This window comes from Triticum urartu, chromosome 3, assembly GCF_003073215.2.
Source record: "Triticum urartu cultivar G1812 chromosome 3, Tu2.1, whole genome shotgun sequence".
NCBI classification, from domain to species: Eukaryota; Viridiplantae; Streptophyta; class Magnoliopsida; order Poales; family Poaceae; genus Triticum; species Triticum urartu.
Genome location: NC_053024.1, coordinates 636,552,326 through 636,570,296, shown reverse-complemented (window position 1 = coordinate 636,570,296; position 17,971 = coordinate 636,552,326). Strand labels below are relative to the sequence as shown.

The 17,971-nt window shown below is 47.4% G+C and overlaps 1 protein-coding gene and 2 non-coding genes across 5 annotated transcripts; all 3 read left to right on the top strand.

The window, feature by feature from the left end:
• The first annotated feature begins 8,404 nt into the window (after positions 1-8,404).
• On the top strand, positions 8,405-11,594 carry LOC125545537 (LOB domain-containing protein 6-like). Of its 3 annotated transcripts, none has more exons than XM_048709528.1 (4): positions 8,405-8,699; positions 9,082-9,516; positions 9,630-10,014; positions 11,129-11,594. In XM_048709528.1, exons 2-3 carry the CDS (start codon positions 9,091-9,093, stop codon positions 9,981-9,983), a joined length of 780 nt encoding a protein of 259 aa, XP_048565485.1. In that variant the 5' UTR covers positions 8,405-8,699; positions 9,082-9,090; the 3' UTR covers positions 9,984-10,014; positions 11,129-11,594. The 3 variants fall into 3 exon arrangements, with proteins under 3 accessions (XP_048565485.1, XP_048565484.1, XP_048565486.1); XM_048709527.1 differs by having other exon boundaries at positions 9,079-9,516; XM_048709529.1 differs by having other exon boundaries at positions 8,405-8,711; positions 9,079-9,516.
• Positions 11,595-15,060: 3,466 nt separating this feature from the next.
• Positions 15,061-15,134, top strand: TRNAI-AAU. The gene has a single exon. It is a non-coding gene; the product is annotated as a tRNA-Ile (tRNA).
• Positions 15,135-15,242: 108 nt separating this feature from the next.
• On the top strand, positions 15,243-15,316 carry TRNAI-AAU. The gene has a single exon. It is a non-coding gene; the product is annotated as a tRNA-Ile (tRNA).
• The last annotated feature ends 2,655 nt before the right edge of the window (positions 15,317-17,971 follow it).

The window sequence follows — 17,971 nt, the reverse complement described above, 5'->3', positions numbered from 1 at the left end:
ACGAGATTGAGGCACAGGTCCGAGAGATGCTACGCCAAGGAATCATCTCGTGCAGCCGCAGCCCCTTTTCTTCGCATGTTTTACTCATTCAGAAAAAGGACAGAGAATGGAGATTCCGTGTCGATTACCGCCATTTGAATGCAATCACCATCAAGAATAAATACCCAATTCCAGTCATCGAGGAACTTTTGGATGAGCTGCATGGAGCAACAGTGTTCACTAGTCTCTATTTGAGATTGGGATATCACCAGATTTGGATGCGTCCAGGGGACGAGCCGAAGACAGCTTTCCAAACTCATCACGGGCACTTTGAGTTTAAGGTGATGCCATATGGAGTGACCGGAGGGCCTTTTACATTTCAGCAAGGCATGCACATTGTTCTAGGACCTCTGATTCACCATGGCGTGTTAGTGTTCATCGACGACATCCTGGTATTTAACAAAACCCTCCGGGAACATGTCTAGCTCTTGCGTGAGGTCTTTCAGCGACTGGACAAATACTCTCTCAAGCTCAAGATCAAGAAATGTGCCTTTGCACAACCGCAGCTCAGGTACTTGGGACATGTGATCAGTGCGGATGGAGTACACACTGACCCAAGAACATTGAGAAAGTTCAAGCATGGGATCCACCCACCTCGGTGAAGGAGCTACGTCAGTTTTTGGGAATGGTCGGGTATTACCACCGGTTCATCAAGTTTTGGGGTGATCAGTCGTACGCTCACAGATCTTCTGAAGAAGGGTGTGCCATATCAGTGGACAGACACGTGTGAGCAAGCATTCCAGACCCTGAAACGGGCGTTGACTTCAGCCCCAGTGCTGGCATTGCCGGATTTCAAGCAGCCTTTCACAATGGAGACCGATGCATCAGACGTTGGTATCGGTGCTATCCTGATGCAACGCCACCACCCAATCGCCTTTCTGAGCCAAGCGCTTGGCCCTCGACACCGGATGTTGTCTACCTATGAGAAGGAGTGCCTGGCCATCCTCATGGCGGTGGAGCAGTGGAGACCATACCTGTTGCAATCTGAGTTCACCATTCGCACTGACCATCACAGCCTGGCTTGTTTGGATGAGCAGCGACTGACCACACCCTGGCAACACAAGGCGTTGTCGAAGCTGTTGGGGCTACAATACAAAATTGAGTAACGCAAAGGAGCAACAAACTTGGCTGCTGACGCCTGGTCATGCAGACCAGCGGGGTCCAACTGTGCCATCACGGTCTGTGTTCCAGCATGGCTAACCCAAGTCAAGCAAGGGTATGAGATGGACCCTAGTTGTAGTGACATGTTGACCAAGGCAAAACAAGGGATCGCCCCCAAGGGACCCTTCCAAGTGATAGACGGGCTCATCAGGTATAAAGGACGAGTGTGGCTGGGTCAAAACAAAGAGGCTCAAGACAAAATTCTTCATGAGCTGCACTCATGGGCGATAGACTCGGGAGTTCAGGCGACATACAAACGCATTATCAGGCTATTCGCATGGCCCAAACTGAAACAAGCTGTGAAGAGATTTGTGGGCAATTGTGCAATTTGCAAACAAGCCAAGCCAGAGCATGTCAAGTATCCCGGCCTCCTCCAACCACTACCAATACCAGAGCAGGCTTGGGAAATGGTGACCTTGGACTTTGTAGAAGGGCTGCCAAGATCAAAGGGCTACAACTCAATCCTAGTGGTAGTGGATAAGTTGACACGGTACGCCCATTTCATTCCACTCCGGCACCCGTTCTCCGCACTGCAAGTGGCTAAAGCATACATGGAGAACGTCTTCAAGCTCCACGGACCCCCGGACAAGATGGTTTCAGATCGGGACCGCATCTTCACTAGCAGGGTATGGCGAGAGCTGGCCAAACTGACACGGACCACCCTGAACATATCATCAGCACGGCACCCGCAGACCGACGGGACTACTGAGAGAGTGAACCAGTGCATGGAGCTGTACTTGAGATGCTTTGTCCACAATTGTCCGAGCAAATGGGCTAACTGGTTGGCGTTGGCGGAGTTCTGGTACAACACATCATACCACTCCGTACTCATGTCCTCTCCCTTCGAGGTACTGTATGGCCACAAACCTCAATTCTTTGGCATCACCAACATCGCTAATGATACGATGTCTGATCTGGCGGCGTGGACAAAAGATCGAGCAACAGTGCTGCAGTCCTTGAAGCAACATTTGCACCGCGCTCGTCAAGTGATGAAAGCCAAAGCGGACCAGAAGAGATCGGATCGAGTGTTCGCAGTTGGGGATTGGGTGTACCTCAAGCTGCAACCGTACGCGCAACCATCGGTCGCGGCTCGAGCTAACCACAAACTAGCTTTTCGGTTCTTTGGTCCGTTTCAGGTTACTGGGCGCGTCGGCGAGGTCACATACAGATTGGCGCTGCCGGAGCAGGCCAAGATCCACCCTGTCATCCACGTCTCCTAGCTCTGCGCGGGCATGCCTCTGAACACACAGATCGTGCCGGAGCTGCTGATTCTCGACGAGGATCTCCTACCCTTCCATGTACCAGCAGCCATCCTCCAACGTCGCGATGTGCAACACGGAGTGCGGCAGGTACCGCAAGTGCTGGTCCACTGGTCCGGATTTCCGGCGTCGCTGGCTACCTGGGAAGATGAAGTACCTCTCCGCGCCAGATTCCCTCGAGCCTTGGCTTGGGGACAAGCCAAAATGCAAGGGGGAGGGAATGTCACGGGAACTACTGAAGGCCAAGGCCCAGCATCGCCGGCCCGGCCCAAGAGGATCACCAAGCCCAACCGGCAAGTGACTGGGCCAGGATGGAGCAAGTGAGACTACTTAAGGCGAGTGAGCCACTCGCTTGGGTATCATTAGATCACAGACTGACGGCGCCGTTAGGCGATGTACCCTTCCTTCCTTCCCTGGCTCTCTCATCCTGATCCCCTTTCTTGCTAAGGAACCCTAGAACACTTGTATCCTTGATTCGATCCAGTAAAAGTAAATCCCGTTGCCTAGACTACAGATCCGTGACAATACTCCCCTTCAAACGTTTGGATATGGGAAATGGCCCAGGGGCAGTAATCCCTCTCATTGTAAATGATGCCACGATTCTAACTAATGGTTAAACACGAGTTGAATTTCAAAAAAAAGGGAATACTAGCAATTGGAGTACTGTAGCACGTACACGGGGTGGGATTAAGGCGGTGCGCACACCACGGACGCGGTACAGACAGTGTCACTCGCAGACACGGCCGGCAGGACGGTGCAGGCATCAAGAGCGCGCGGGCGCGGATCCCAAGAGTGACGAGGGAAAGGGATAGTCGTAGTCGGTCGATCGCATTTGCTCCGGATGAGACGAGAGCGAGCGAGGTGGCCCAAGCACAGCACAGCACAGCACGGAGCACGGAAGCAGGCAGACAGAGTGGGAGGATCAGTGTTACGCATAACTCCCCTGCGCCTGCTTGGAGCCTTGGACGTTGACAACTCGATGGACCGATCCACACCTCCCTCCCTCGCTGGGGCCGCCGGTATATCCTGCAGCGAGCGAAAGGCGTTTCTTCTTCACATCAACTCGCACTCGATCGATTCGCCTTTCGACGGGTCAAACGACGAAAATGGCTCGGTTCCCCTGTTGCACCGCCGGCTCCAGGAATTGAGCACATCACTTGTCTCCGGCGACTGATTGATTAGCCAGTACTGTACACATGATCGATCTGTATAACCCTAAAAGGCTACCGTGAGAAGCGAGGCCATTCGCCAATCCCATCCGGTGGTCACCGGCATGCATGCAATCCCATCCTACCCGTCGGAAGGGACATGCAACTTGGGGGTCACCGGCATCGCCGCTCTCCGCTTGCCCACGCTCTTTCTCCCCGCCGCCCGCTACCTCCATGGTTTTCCGGGTCACCGACACACCCCGCGCGCGCTGGCGCGTGTGATTTCTGCCCCTCTCCTCGTAGGATTAGTACCATGGACCAGGTGCCACCACGATCCCCCGTGGAAACTAAAAGTGCAAGTAAAAGAAACTGAAGGGCTTAACTTAACTGCGGCAGCACCGGCCGTGCAGGCCGGGGTGCCCTAGATAAGTACTGACAATCTTGCAGCGCTGCAAAGATTATCCCTCCCTCCAGTAGACCAGTACCACCATATGATGATGACACCGATCGATCTCGACTAAGAATTGGATCATGCGGGAGGAAACACGCACGCACGAACCACCCGATCGATCGAATTGATTGCCGAGCTAGAATTGGCAGCCGGCCACCCGCCAAGCGGTCCAGCCACAGCCATCCTTCCTCCCGGCCGGCGCCACTCCTACTTGCTACACTAGCCGATCAAGTGATGATTTGTCAAGCTCTAGCAGTGTGCCCGCTTGCTCCCATCACGGGCCAGTACAAATTAAGCAGTCGGCGTCGGCCCAATTGCCCCGCCGTACAATGATGATTAGGCCTAAAGATATCCATGTTATGAAGTAAGGGCGTGCTTAGCTAATTAGCTTGGGCAGCACCTGCGAGGTGGTGGCTAACCTAGTCATGATGAGAGTCGTGGAAGCGTGAGTTGTGGCCATCACGGTATTGAATGGGAAGGGTCCTGTCCTGGGACGACCCCAGTGCTCAATCATGCACCGTTACATTCCTGCATTCAATATTTGAATCGTCTGCTGCCCTGCCCTGGGCTGCTGTTATTGGCTTGGCAGCGCGCGAGGAGGAGGAGGAGGAGGGCGCTGGCCCGCGTTTCTGGCTCGTGCTACTCGTATTAAAAACGGCCCGGTCCCGCCCGGCCGGTGGGCCAAGTGCTGTTGTTCGTTCCGGACATGCTCTTTGCCGTGTGAATCAAGGGCGTTGCCATTGCCATGCATGGGTCTTTACAATTATTAAAAAAAAGGAAGCAATTGCGGCTGATTTAGTATAACTTAGTACTAAATCAGCACCAATTAATATGGATTGGAGGGAGTACATTTTGTTATTATGCTTGCTCAAGTCCAATGTTCTCATAAAAAAAGTATAATGCTCCCCGCAAAATAGAAAAAAAGAAAGAAAGAAGAATGCCCATCTATGTAAGGAGTAACTGAAAAATAAAGTTTAAAACTATTATTTTGTACTACACATCTAGTAACTGCTATCTTTTCGGAAAATGCTTTTGGATCTCCGGCTCCATGCGGCCGAATTTTTTATTACAAAAACCATATTTTGAAGTTTCAAAATAGTCTGAAAAATTTACACATGAATCTGGGGATGTATAATACATCTCCATAAATTTACATGACGAAATATGTTGTGGTTCATGCTACAAAGAAAACCATGCCTTTCTAGCACATGCATTATTTTCACTATAAAGTCTATGATTTTTTGTTTCTATACAACTTAGCCAAAGCAAATTTGACCATGAAAAATTTTAGTAAACATCTCAATGTTTATGTGTGTTTTATTCAAAAAAATTGAAACTTTAAATATAATCATCAATTTTTTTCAGAAAAAAGGGCTTTATGGAACTTAAGAGCAAGAAATTCACTCTCTTTATAGTATATCTATGCATGCACTACTTCATCCTTACATAAATGTAATGTTCTAATCTTCCCAAATCACTTCTTCACCAACCTCTGAATTCTATATGACCACTTGAACTGCTACCGGTGCACCCGATCTATTGGTAAATTGTTGCTTGACATGACGACCACAATACTTTCAATACTTTCACCCATCGAACTTTCTCCAGTTCGAAGTCCCTTCTCAATGGTGACATGGCTGGTCTAGATTAGAACTATGCTTAATTTTTCTCTTCTGTCAAATCCACAACCATGGCATAATCTGACATGGTTGCCTTCTAATTGTTTATACTACTTGGTACCACCCTAGATGCAAGTTCTCCATCTTATCAGATAGCATTCATCAACTGCCACCTAATGGCTAGGGTTTAAGCTTCAATAACACTAGAGGGAGGACCGTATACCTTGTAGCAAAATGAGTAGAGAGCATTGTGCAATTTTTTGAGATGTGCATAGGCAAATTTGTATCGATAACCAACAACTAAATTAAAGCCACCTCTTTAACTTGGGAGGTTGATATCTATCTTCAATTGACGTTCAGTAGGTAGATGGTCCACAGTATATATTTTGACATGTGAATTTCTATTATAGCAATATTAACAATTATTTTTAAAACTACAATTGCGAAACTATTTTTATTTTAATAATACATCAAGCCCACTATAATTGTTGTTTGACTATTAAACCCAATATAATTCAAATGCGGTCACATATGAAATTTTGAATTACATACGAGATTTAGGCCCACATATTCATTTTTCCTGAATTAAAGTTTAAAAATCTTATTTGTGGTGTCATGGCATAGGTGAGAATATAGTCCTACATGTGAAGCGGATGAGAGTTTGGACAAAGAACTCTCCCTCACATCCCACTAGAGCATGAGAAAGAAGTGTGGTACATGTGAACTCCTCCTCTGCCGCCCGCCTCGCCATGTCCAACTCATGGTTGATGAATGACCCGAGCCAAGGCAGACTCAGATCCATGCCATGAATGTGGTTTTTTTGCTGGTCGGGATAGGGGCCACCCAACATATTAATAACATCAGTTTCCAGATCTATGTGGTATAGTGGGATCTAGCTTTCATATGGTCATATCACATGCTCCGCCTTCTCGCACACATGTCATCCTTCCTCTTGCCATTGCTACTTGCAAAGATCACACGCATGATTCTAAAGGTGAGAAAATCACCATGATTGCACCTTTTTGCGATCCTATACTGGAGGGAAGGTGTTAAGATCTTTGGACAGCATCTCAGCGCTACCGCTCACCACCAGCACTTTAACTTCTTTTGCAACTTCACTAAATTCGCCATGGGTGGCAAGGATAATGCCACAAAGAAGGTTTTCGTTGCCACCACAACCTTGACCCACCCGACTAGATAGCATGAACTGCTAATTCTCTTGCTGGTTCATGTGTTTGACATACCTGTGATATTTATATATATGTCTCTTCTATGTCTAGTACGCACTAGTATTGTTAGATCATAGCATGGTAATGATATTTTTTAAATCTTTTGCTGCGATTTTCATACGGGTTAAATTAACTAGAAATTTGTCGAAAGATCAAATATGAAAGTGTGCTGGTCAATTAGTAAGTATAATAGAAGGGTACAACAAAACTGTTCGCGTATGGTCATGCTTCCGAATTGAACAATAAATTTAAAAACACTTTAAAGTGTGTGTGTGTGTGTGTGTGTGTAAATGCTTGTACTATAGATGAATGCCCCCCGCATAAGAGTTTCGTTGCTAAAAATAAAAAGAAAAGTTGAGTAGATGATCACTTTAAAGTGTAATTGTTTGTGCTAAAAATACATGCATAAAAGTTGCTAAAAACATCTAAAACTAATAGGAAGTAAATGTAGCTTAAAAATAAAAAATAATATGAAGAGTATAAGTAGAGAAAAAAAGAGATTTCAGTTAAAAGAATGGCATTTCTAACAAAAATATGAAGAGTGAACTACATATGTATGCTGCAATCGCCCAACACATGCTGCCAATACAAAATCAATTTTTAAAAATAAATTATGACTTGCATGCATAGAGAGTATCATGCATGAATTGATGATGTGGCGCACTTCATGCATAGAGAGTATCATGCCAGAGAGGATCCGGCTTGCCTGCTCCATCTCTATGCTCCTATCCGTGCTCCCACTTTATCCTACGGCTGTCTTTTTTCCTTTTTCTTTCTAATCTAATCATTTCCCCCCTGATTTTAAGGGGGTGGGGCGAGGCCTTATTTTGTTCCAATCAAATTAAGCCACGTACGCGGGAGCACGGATGAGCGCACGCGCGGGGAGCAGGCAAGTCTCGTCCAGAGAGTAATACAAGACCAATTTAATTTATGACTTGCATGCATAACTTGCTTATGTGGCATTGATTGTATGTCTAGGAAAAATTGGTAGTGGGTCGTAACTATTTAGAAATAGAAGATTCCAAAGTTTCTTAGGAATAATTAAGTTTAGAGCAATAAAAAATCAAGTGCTTCAAAAAAACATGTACCCAAATTATGCAAGAACTATACGAAGGAGATATTCATTCCATTTAGGCAGGTGAGGAAGGGCGGGGTCGGCTTGACACTGTCTTCTCTCTTGGTCGGATGCATGTTAGATTAATATTATTTTCATGAAAAGTTAAACTATTTTTGGTTTGCACAGTTTTTAACATTTTACACTAAAAATACATATATATTGCACATCGATGTATTTCCCATGAACTGAAATTTTACACAAAACATAATGATCATGGATACGATTGAGTAGATCATCACATTGACCTCGGATGTCCAATCAGTATTCTTTCATTCCATTCTCTCACAGCTCTCTCTCTCTCTCTCTCTCTCTCTCTCTTCCTTAATATCTACCCATCCAATAAAGAACACAGATATCAAATTCCATTCATTTAACCCTCCGTCCCAAGCCAACATACATCCCCCCTCCGCTTCTCCTCCCCCTTCCTCGCAACATATACCACGCACCTCACCATCTTTCGGTGGCCTGTCCCTAACCTCCTCACTTCTCCGCTTCTCCCTCTCCCTCTCCTTCCAACCTCCACAGGGTAAATCCGCAGGCGAGCAAAAAGAAGCTCGCTCCGTCTAAAAGGAGCAGCGACAGCCGGGAGGCCGGAGAGGAAGGCGAGGAGCGCGGTGAGCAGCAGGAGGCGGCGGCGGCGCGCGCAGAGATAGCGGAAAAGGATCGTGCAAAAAGGGTACGTGCGTACGTAAGTAGGCAGCCACCACCGCCGGCGTCGGATCCGATAACTTCTCCTCCTTTCTTTTATCTCTCTCCCCCCCTTGCTTTTTGTAGTCTCTTCCTTTCTCTTCTTGGTCCCAGTTAACTACGCTTCCGGCCATTGATCCAAGAAAGGCACATGCCCAGAGTTTTCTTGGCATTTCTGCTCAGAAGGAAACGAATTCTACTCTGATTTCTGCTCAGTATTTGTTTCCTTCTAATATATAGGAGATGCGGGTGCATATTTGGTATATTTTCCTGTGCTTTTTAGGCATCGTTCGTTTTCCACGGAGTATTTGGCAAGAGAATAAAATCACTGATTCTTTCTGCTTATACACATCTTCCTCTTGTTTCAGCAGGCGTGAAGGATGGCCTCGTCGTCGGCGTCTTCGTTGCCGGCGCCGGGAGGATCGGTGATCACCTTGGCCGCCTCATCGGCGGGGGGCAACGGCGCCGGCGGGGTGTGCGGCACGGGGTCGCCGTGCGCGGCGTGCAAGTTCCTCCGCCGCAAGTGCCAGCCTGACTGCGTGTTCGCGCCCTACTTCCCGCCGGACAACCCGCAGAAGTTCGTGCACGTGCACCGCGTCTTCGGCGCCAGCAACGTGACCAAGCTGCTGAACGAGCTCCATCCGTACCAGCGCGAGGACGCCGTGAACTCCCTCGCCTACGAGGCCGACATGCGCCTCCGCGACCCCGTCTACGGCTGCGTCGCCGTCATCTCCATGCTCCAGCGCAACCTCCGCCAGCTCCAGCAGGACCTCGCCCGCGCCAAGTACGAGCTCTCCAAGTACCAGGTGAGGTTTCTTTTATTGCATCACACTCGTCGATCTTCTTTACCATCGATCATCGCTCATACGCTGATGCACATACATTTGTTGGTGGTGTTTGACTGTGATCCTTGTTTCAGTCGGCGGCGGGGCCGAACGGGTCGCAGTCGATGGCGGAGTTCATCGGCAGCGCGGTGCCGAACGGCGTGGCGAGCTTCATCAACGTTGGGCACTCCGCGGCGCTCGGCTCCGTCGGCGGGGTCACGGGCTTCGGGCAAGATCATCAGTTCGCTGCCGTGCAGATGCTGTCCAGGAGCTACGAGGCGGCCGAGCCCATCGCGAGGCTGGGCCTGAACGGCGGCTACGAGTTCGGGTACTCGGCGGCCGCAATGGCCGGCGCAGGCTCGGTGCCAGGTCTCGGCATGCTCGGCGGCTCGCCGTTCCTGAAGCCCGGCATCGCCGGCAGCGACGAGAGGGGCGGCGCCGGGCAGTAGCCGATCGAGCGGCTGCCCTCTGTCAGGCCAGGTGCGGCATTAACTACTCCACTCTTCCGGCCGGTCTTCCTCTTCCACTTGTGATCATGAATAAATCATCACGGTTCTTTGGTTAGTTTATTTACTGTGTGCAATGATGCGTTGGAACCCAATTAATGTTGATGATTGGCTGCCGGATTTGCTTGTAAAATGTTGATGATCTGTTACGTGTGCGCAGCCATTAATCCGGCCTCGGCGCACTGTTTAGCTTTTACTCTGGTTATTGTTAAGTGTCCATGCACACTCTTGTGGTGAACATATCTTCAGCATTTGGTTAGTAGGAGTACATGCACGTCACGCGTGAATGAACGCAAAAAAAATATGGTGCTGTTGGTCGATCAATGTGGAAACAAAAATCTGTTTCATGCTTGACCTCTTGATAGTGCTCCAGCATGCATGCTTAGTTTCAACTTAGGTGCCATGCCTAGCTAAGTAGCTATAGCTAGTGGAGTACCGTAGTAACTCGTAAGGTTTTCTAAATTTCTAAGTCATGGCCTCATGGGTACTATCTATCAGCAGGTAGAGCTAGCTATCTAGCTAGTCAGCTGCCACTGCGACCTAAACACCTCACCTGTGGGGAAAATTACTGATATTTCATGTCTACTATTGCGCGTGCATCTCTTTTTCAAGTTAAATGTAAGTGGTAAGACAAATTAAGCGCAACAAGAATGAGCTAAAATGGCGCGAATAATAAACAAATTAGCATTCATCTTTCCAGTGTAGCTTCGAAGAAGAAGAAAACTGTTTGTACCAGTGATAAGTAGCTGATCATGAACAGTTTGGCGCTGATCTGCCGATACAGTTGCGTTGTGTTGTCATGTTCAACAGTGATGCACCCCAATTTCAGCAGTTTGGGTAGTAAGCTAGTCTTCTACTACTATAAGACAAAAAGTGGAAATAATCCATCCATTTCATTCTCTGTATAAACTTATCAAACGCTGACTACGTACACTTGGGCAGTAACAGTTCCCTCTCGTAGCAAGTAGAACAAGTATACTTCAGAATATAGTAGTACAAGCAAGAACTAATAATTGATCAGTTATTCATACATCAAAAGCGAAGGAACTATCTTTGACCTCACTTTGATATTTGCCAATATTTTATAGGTTGCTGACGAGGAAAAAGATTCACCATGTTGAAGACCTAGGTGGCTGTGCAACGACCTGAATTATTACCTATCTTGATCGCGAGAGTGTTAATTGATTTACTAGTCTATTTGGCATGAATGCATATGTTTACTTTGCTTGTTTCTCCTTCTTGTGTTTTGCTGTACCGCTGCATCCATGCATGGTGTTTGTCCTTGACTTCTACCACTTGATCAGACCTCTCCCTTAATTATGTATAGAAATATGTGTGGTGGATCAAATGGTCTCGTGCCGGTTTTTGACGATTGGTTCGACTCACTATGCATCCCCATAATTATGCAAGGGTTCAATCAGTTGAGCCTCCTTCGTTTCATAGGATTGGAATATCATGGGAGTATGGAAATCATAGGAGGTGAGAAGACATATATGTCAATTTCTATAGGGAAAAAGATGTCATATTTGATTTATAGGATGGGACTTTTCATTATGTCCAAGAGCTAATGTTTTTTCTCTTTGAAATATGAGGGAGGCTCCAAAGAAATTTTCAATACAATTTATCTTTTAAAATTCCTACATAATTTCTGTAAATCAAAGTAGGCCTTTGACTGGAAATTGATTTTGGAGGCCGAGCTCCATGGACGCCTCCAAATGCCAAATGCAAGATTCCAAATTGAAAATTCATTATTTTATATTTCAAAAAATCTGAAAAAAATACAGATGGAGATGAAGGCATAATGAACAATTGTGTAAATTTTCAGGATGAAAATAAGTTGAAATGAGGGTTGTGCAAAAAAAAAAGTTAGGGCTTTTTTAACACATGATACTATTCATCCTCCCAACCATGAATTTGTCTTTTTTGTACAGGTTGCATTTCAATGTATTTTCATGCTGAAATTTTACACACACACACACACCCACATCCTTGTTTACTTGTGCAAATATTTTGAATCCAAAAAATTTGAATTTTTAATTTTAAAAAAATTCAGCCTCCATGCAGGCCGAGATCCAAAACGCCTTGGACTCACAATGAAATTCTGAAGGAAGTATTTTGTTTCAAATTTGGACTAAATAGATATAAATAAAAATACATAATGAAAAGAAAGGCATGCATGTAAGTAGGATGGCCTGCCCTGCTTACTGGTTAAGCTGACCTTGCAGGTTTTGCTGAATCTGTTCGAGATCACAGTAGATCAGTAGTAGCTCTAGTAGTATCTTCGGGTTGACTTGTGTGTGTTACGGTGACCTAGGAAGGCTACACATACATACGATTGGACATGGCATGCTATGGTAGCTAGGGCCTGCGGTGCATGCGCGCGCGCTTGTCTGTGGTGAAATATGCTGCATCATTGCATGGATCCTCTGCAGGACTGGTCAGGTGGATGGGTCGATCGATCAAGTAGTACTAGTAGTAGACGACGTGAGTGCCTAATAAAGCAAGCATTTACTCGTAGAGCACCAGCGCTTCTCTTCAATTCCTGCGCTGCGACGACGCTGCAGCTGGCTCGCTTTTGCTTGCGCCGGAGGCAAACTGCGCGCGCGTGGCCGGGGTAGAGGAACCGCTACTCGTAGGCTAGCTTTGTAGGGCTGTGTGGGAGTAACTAAAGGCCGGCCACACACACTCTCTGTGAAGAGATCCATGGGAGAAGATTTCCGCAGCCTACACCCGATCCCTAGGCTGTGAGGTGATGTGATGTGAGGTCAATGGGCGCCTGGAGAGGTCACATCGTCAGACGGGGCAGTGGTCAGTGTGGATGGCGATCTTTCTCACGGTGAATCCCTGAGAAGATCATGGTACTGAGCTAAGATGGCTACTCCTAAGTCCTAACCGGTAGGTTTATTTGGGAAGATGCTTTACTACTCGCATGCATGTGCATGCAGCTGGTAATTACTCCAGCCGGCCGGCCACGCCGTGCTAGTGAGCCTAGATGCATATAGCTACAGTCATGATCATGCACAAAAGCGAACTGGCGTTGGTGTGTGCAGTGTGCTCCATGGCAATGGCATGGCATGGCGCGATCGCGCGTCGTGGCATGCAGCTGCAGTGAGCAGTGGAGGCCGGCCGTGCCACACGCAACAGAGCTGGCGCTCGTTTGAGTCATGCAGCTGATTACACCACTGTATGCTCCGTTGACCGGTGCCAGTTTTAGTGTACATGGCATTCGCTTTTGATCATCCCTCGTCGTCCCGCTGTTGTTTCCTTCTCTCTCCGGACGCAGCCCTCTGAATTTTGGGAGGTGGCCGTTCGATGAGGCAGAATGCATGTTGCAGGACCCCTAGCTGCAGCACCAGGGAGAGAGAGAGAGATGGCAGCGTCGGGTCATCAGGCCTCCCAGAAATGTCGTTCGTTCTGCAGGAGACATTCATTGCGCATCTCCCTGCATTCATGGCGGCACGTATACGTACAGGCACATATACCAGCACAGTCGCACGCATAGCCGCGTTCCTCTGGCTCTAGCGACACGTAGCTGGTCTCCCGCACACGCCATTTCTTGGCTCTTCATTTTATCTGACTTGCCATGCCACCATTAGGTTATTGAATCCATGCATGTGGACCAACGGTTAACACGTAAACCCGGTGTACGTACGTGCTGTAGAGACGCGCTGTAGGCTGTAGCAGCAGCTAGACCTCATGGCGGGGATGCTTAACTTAAGTACGTACTCGACACTGATGCTTTTGATAGTACGCGTCAACATGGCCGTAGTATTTCACATGCTTTCGAAGCGAGGATTGCACGGTGCCATGCATGCACTGCCACAGTGACGATGGGAATGGTTGGGGCCGGCCGGTCCGATCGATCGATCGACCGAGGCAGGCATGTAGTGGTAGCGCGTCACGCAATGATGGCTGAGGCGGGGGGCGAAACGGCAGGCGAGGCAATGATGGCGACGACGGTACGACGGTGGCAGCGAGCAGCACATCGCGGAGAGGAGAGAGAGATTTCGCTGCCGCTGCCGCTGCCGCCTCGATAACCCCCATCCCCTCCTGCGCCGGGCGTTAAATGCGAACGCTTCTGCGCCGCTGTCGGAGGCGGCCCCGGCCCCGGCCGGCGTCGGCCACGAGGCCCTGCTGCTCGCGATCTCCCCCGTCACGTCACCACGCCGCCCCGGCAGAGCACGCGGCGCGTGCGTGCGGGCTCGATTTTGCTCCGGCGCGTGTTCGTTAATGCGCCTCAACGGCCCAGACGGTCGTCTCGTCACCGTGACCACCGATCGGGCACCGGCTGGTTGGTCATGGGAGCACGCGCGCGCCGGCCGATCGACTTCCGCCCACGACGACGGTCGCGCGCAGGTCGACGGGAAGGGCCGGAGCTCGCTCTTCATCGCCCGATTTCATTTTTCTTCTTCTTCTGTCTATCAAAATGAACGAAACGACTAGTGCGAGTACAAGAAAACAGCAAAGAGGCTGCTGCATAGGGCTGCGGCCTGCCCGAGGGCGCGCGCGCGCGTGCATGCACTGCATGCGCCTACGCGTAGCGGCATGCAGATGCAGTAGGCATGGAATTAACACCGGCGGCCCCGCGCACGTCGCGTCCCGTCAGGGCATTCACCGGGCGTACGGCCGTGATCGCACAGGGTATGATCCGCCACGCTCGAATAGTTGTGCGCGCAGCCAGCGCACTGTTCCCGGAAACGAACGGACGGACGGACCGACGGGACTACGGAGGGAACAAGATGGTGGTGGACCGCTGGTCCGCGTCAAGGACCCGCTCGAGGCCGAGCGGTAGTACGTGCCGAGCTACTCCTGGTTACTGCAGAATGTCGTCGCTGATGGAGTGGGGCATTGCTATGCCTATGCTGCCAACAACGATGGCCGATGATGCAACGTGAACTGTGGAACGCACAGGTCAATGTGTCGTCGAACAGTGCTCATCATTTAAGGTGCTTTCGCAGCGTTGTTACTGTGCCTTTTTCGATTTTATTAATAATTAAATATCCGTTTTTTATATTAAATTCGCCTATTAGCTCAGCTGGTTAGAGCGTGGTCCTAATAAGGCCAAGGTCGCGGGTTCGAGACCTGCATGGGCCATCTATTTTTGATATTTCGTTTTGTTTTCTCTGAACGGAATTTCATGTGATTAAAGGGAAATAGTAACGTATAAAGTCAAATAATTTAGTTCAATACTGATAATAAGATGGCCCATTAGCTCAGTTGGTTAGAGCGTGGTGCTAATAACGCCAAGGTCGCAGGTTCGAGACCTGCATGGGCCATATTAATCTTTTTTTTGCAACCGAAATCTCAAATGATATATTCTCAAGAGAAAAAAACTATGACGTATATCTTCAAAAAAGTTTATTCCTTTTGTTTACCAATTTACTTGTCAAGATCACTTTTATATGGTCTATGATATTTGGCACACGTGTGTTATATAAGCAAAACTGCCACACCACTATTTCTTTCATTTTAAATGTGCAGCAGGAATCTACGCCAACGAGTCGTCGATGCGTAATGGATCTGAATATATAATCTTCCACCAAATAAACCATATAGTAATCAACTACAAGATGTAATCGACACTACTAGTCACCCCCTAGCACCAATCTATAGTTCCGGTAATAAGATTAAATACAAGAGATGAACTAGGGTTTGAGATGAGATGGTGCTGACGAAGATGTTGATGGAGATTGCCCTCCCCAAGATGGGAGAGTTGTTTGTGGTGATGATGACGATGATTTCCCCCTCCGAGAGGGAAGTTCCCCTGGCAAAATCGCTCCGCCGGAGGGCAAAGGTGCTCCTGCCCAAGTTCCGCCTCGAGGTGGCGGCGCTTCGTCCCGAAAGTCATTTCCTTATTTTTTTTCCAGGTAAAAACCACTTATATACCAAAAGATAGGCACCAGAGGTGGGCCGAGGAGGCCACAACCCACCAGGGCGCGCCTGGGGGCCTGGCGCGCCCAGGTGGATTGTGCCCACCTGGTGGCCACCCTCTAGTGTTTATTGGCTCAAATATTCCTCAAATAATTCATAAAAATTCTCCATAAAGTTTCAGCTCATTTGGAGTTATGCAGAATAGGTGACCTGACGTAGCTTTTCCAGGTCCAGATTTTCAGCTGTTAGAATTCTCCCTCTTGGTGTTTTTCTTGTAAATTATGAGAGAAAAGGCATTAGAATTACTCCAAAAAGCATTATTATGGATAAAAACATTATAAATAACAGTAAGAAAACATGATGCGAAATGGACGTATCATGCACACCGCAAAATGGTTCCAAGGTTGATGCGATCGCCGTCGGCACGCTACCTCTACATCTACCATCGAGATTAGTTTTAGACCTGAATAATTGTTATTTGGTGCCAGCGTTGAGCATGAACATTATATCTGGATCTTCTTTGATGCGAAGCGGTTATTTATTTAAATCAGAGAATAATGGTGGTTCTATTTATATGAGTAATATCTTCTATGGTCATGCATCCTTGATGAGTGGTCTGTTTTTGTTGAATCTCGATTGTAGTGATACACAAATTCATAATATTGAAGCCAAAAGATGCAAAGTTAATAATGATAATGCAACTTATTTGTGGCACTGCCGTTTAGGTCATATTGGTGTAAAGCGCATGAAGAAACTCCATGCTGATGGGTTGTTGAAATCACTTGATGCTTGCGAACCATGCCTCATGGGCAAGATGAATAAGACTTCGTTCTTCGGAACAATGGAGCGAACCACTGACTTATTGGAAATAATACATACTGATGTATGCGGTCTGATGAGCGTTGAGGCTCGCGGCGGGTATCGTTATTTTCTAACCTTCACAGATGATTTGAGAAGATATGGATATATCTACTTAATGAAACATAAGTCTGAAATATTTGAAAAATTCAAAGAATTTCAGAGTGAAGTGAAAAATCATCGTAAGAAGAAAATAAAGTTTCTACGATCTGATCGTGGAGGAGAATATTTGAGTTACGAGTTTGGTCTTCATTTGAAACAATGTGGAATAGTTTCGCAACTCACGACACCTGGAATACCACAGCGTAATGGTGTGTCCAAACGTCGTAACCACTTTATTAGATATGGTGCAATCTATGATGTCTCTTACCGATTTACCACTATCATTTTGGGGTTATACTTCAGAGACAGTTGCATTCACGTTAAATAGGGCACCATCTAAATCTGTTGAGACGACACCATATGACCTGTGGTTTGGCAAAAAATCTAAACTGTCGTTTCTTAAAGTTTGGGGTTGCGATGCTTATGTGAAAAAGTTTCAACCTGATAAGCTTGAACCCAAATTGAAAAATGCGTCTTCATAGGATACCCAAAGGAAACTGTTGGGTACATCTTCTATCACAGACTCGAAGACAAGATATTCGTTGCTAAGAATGGATCCTTTCTAGAGAATGAGTCTTCATAGGATACCCAAAGGAAACTGTTGGGTACATCTTCTATCACAGACCTGAAGACAAGATATTCGTTGCTAAGAATGGATCCTTTCTAGAGAATGAGTTTCTCTCGAAAGAAGTAAGTGGGAGGAAAGTAGAACTTAATGAGGTAATTGTACCTTCTCCCGAATTGGCAAGTAGTTCATCACAGAAATCAATTCCAGTGGTGCCTACACCAATTAGTGAGGAAGTTAATGATGATGATCATGAAACTTCAGATCAAGTTACTACCGAACCTCGTAGGTCAACCAGAGTACGGTCCGCATCAGAGTGGTACGGTAATCCTGTTCTGGAAGTCATGTTACTAGACCATGATGAACCTATGAACTATGAGGAAGCGATGATGAGCCCAGATTCTGCGAAAGGGCTTGAGGCCATGAAATCTGAGATGGGATCCATGTATGAGAACAAAGTGTGGACTTTGGTTGACTTGTCCGATGATCGACAAGCCATAGAGAACAAATGGATCTTCAAGAAAAAGACTGACGC

What these genes read in the sequence shown, in the direction of transcription:
- LOC125545537 (XM_048709528.1), top strand. Translation starts at nt 9,091, where the DNA reads ATGGCCTCGTCGTCGGCGTCTTCGTTGCCGGCGCCGGGAGGATCGGTG. An exon ending in ACGAGCTCTCCAAGTACCAG is followed by an intron (nt 9,517 to 9,629) that starts GTGAGGTTTCTT and finishes TCCTTGTTTCAG; the next exon opens with TCGGCGGCGGGGCCGAACGG.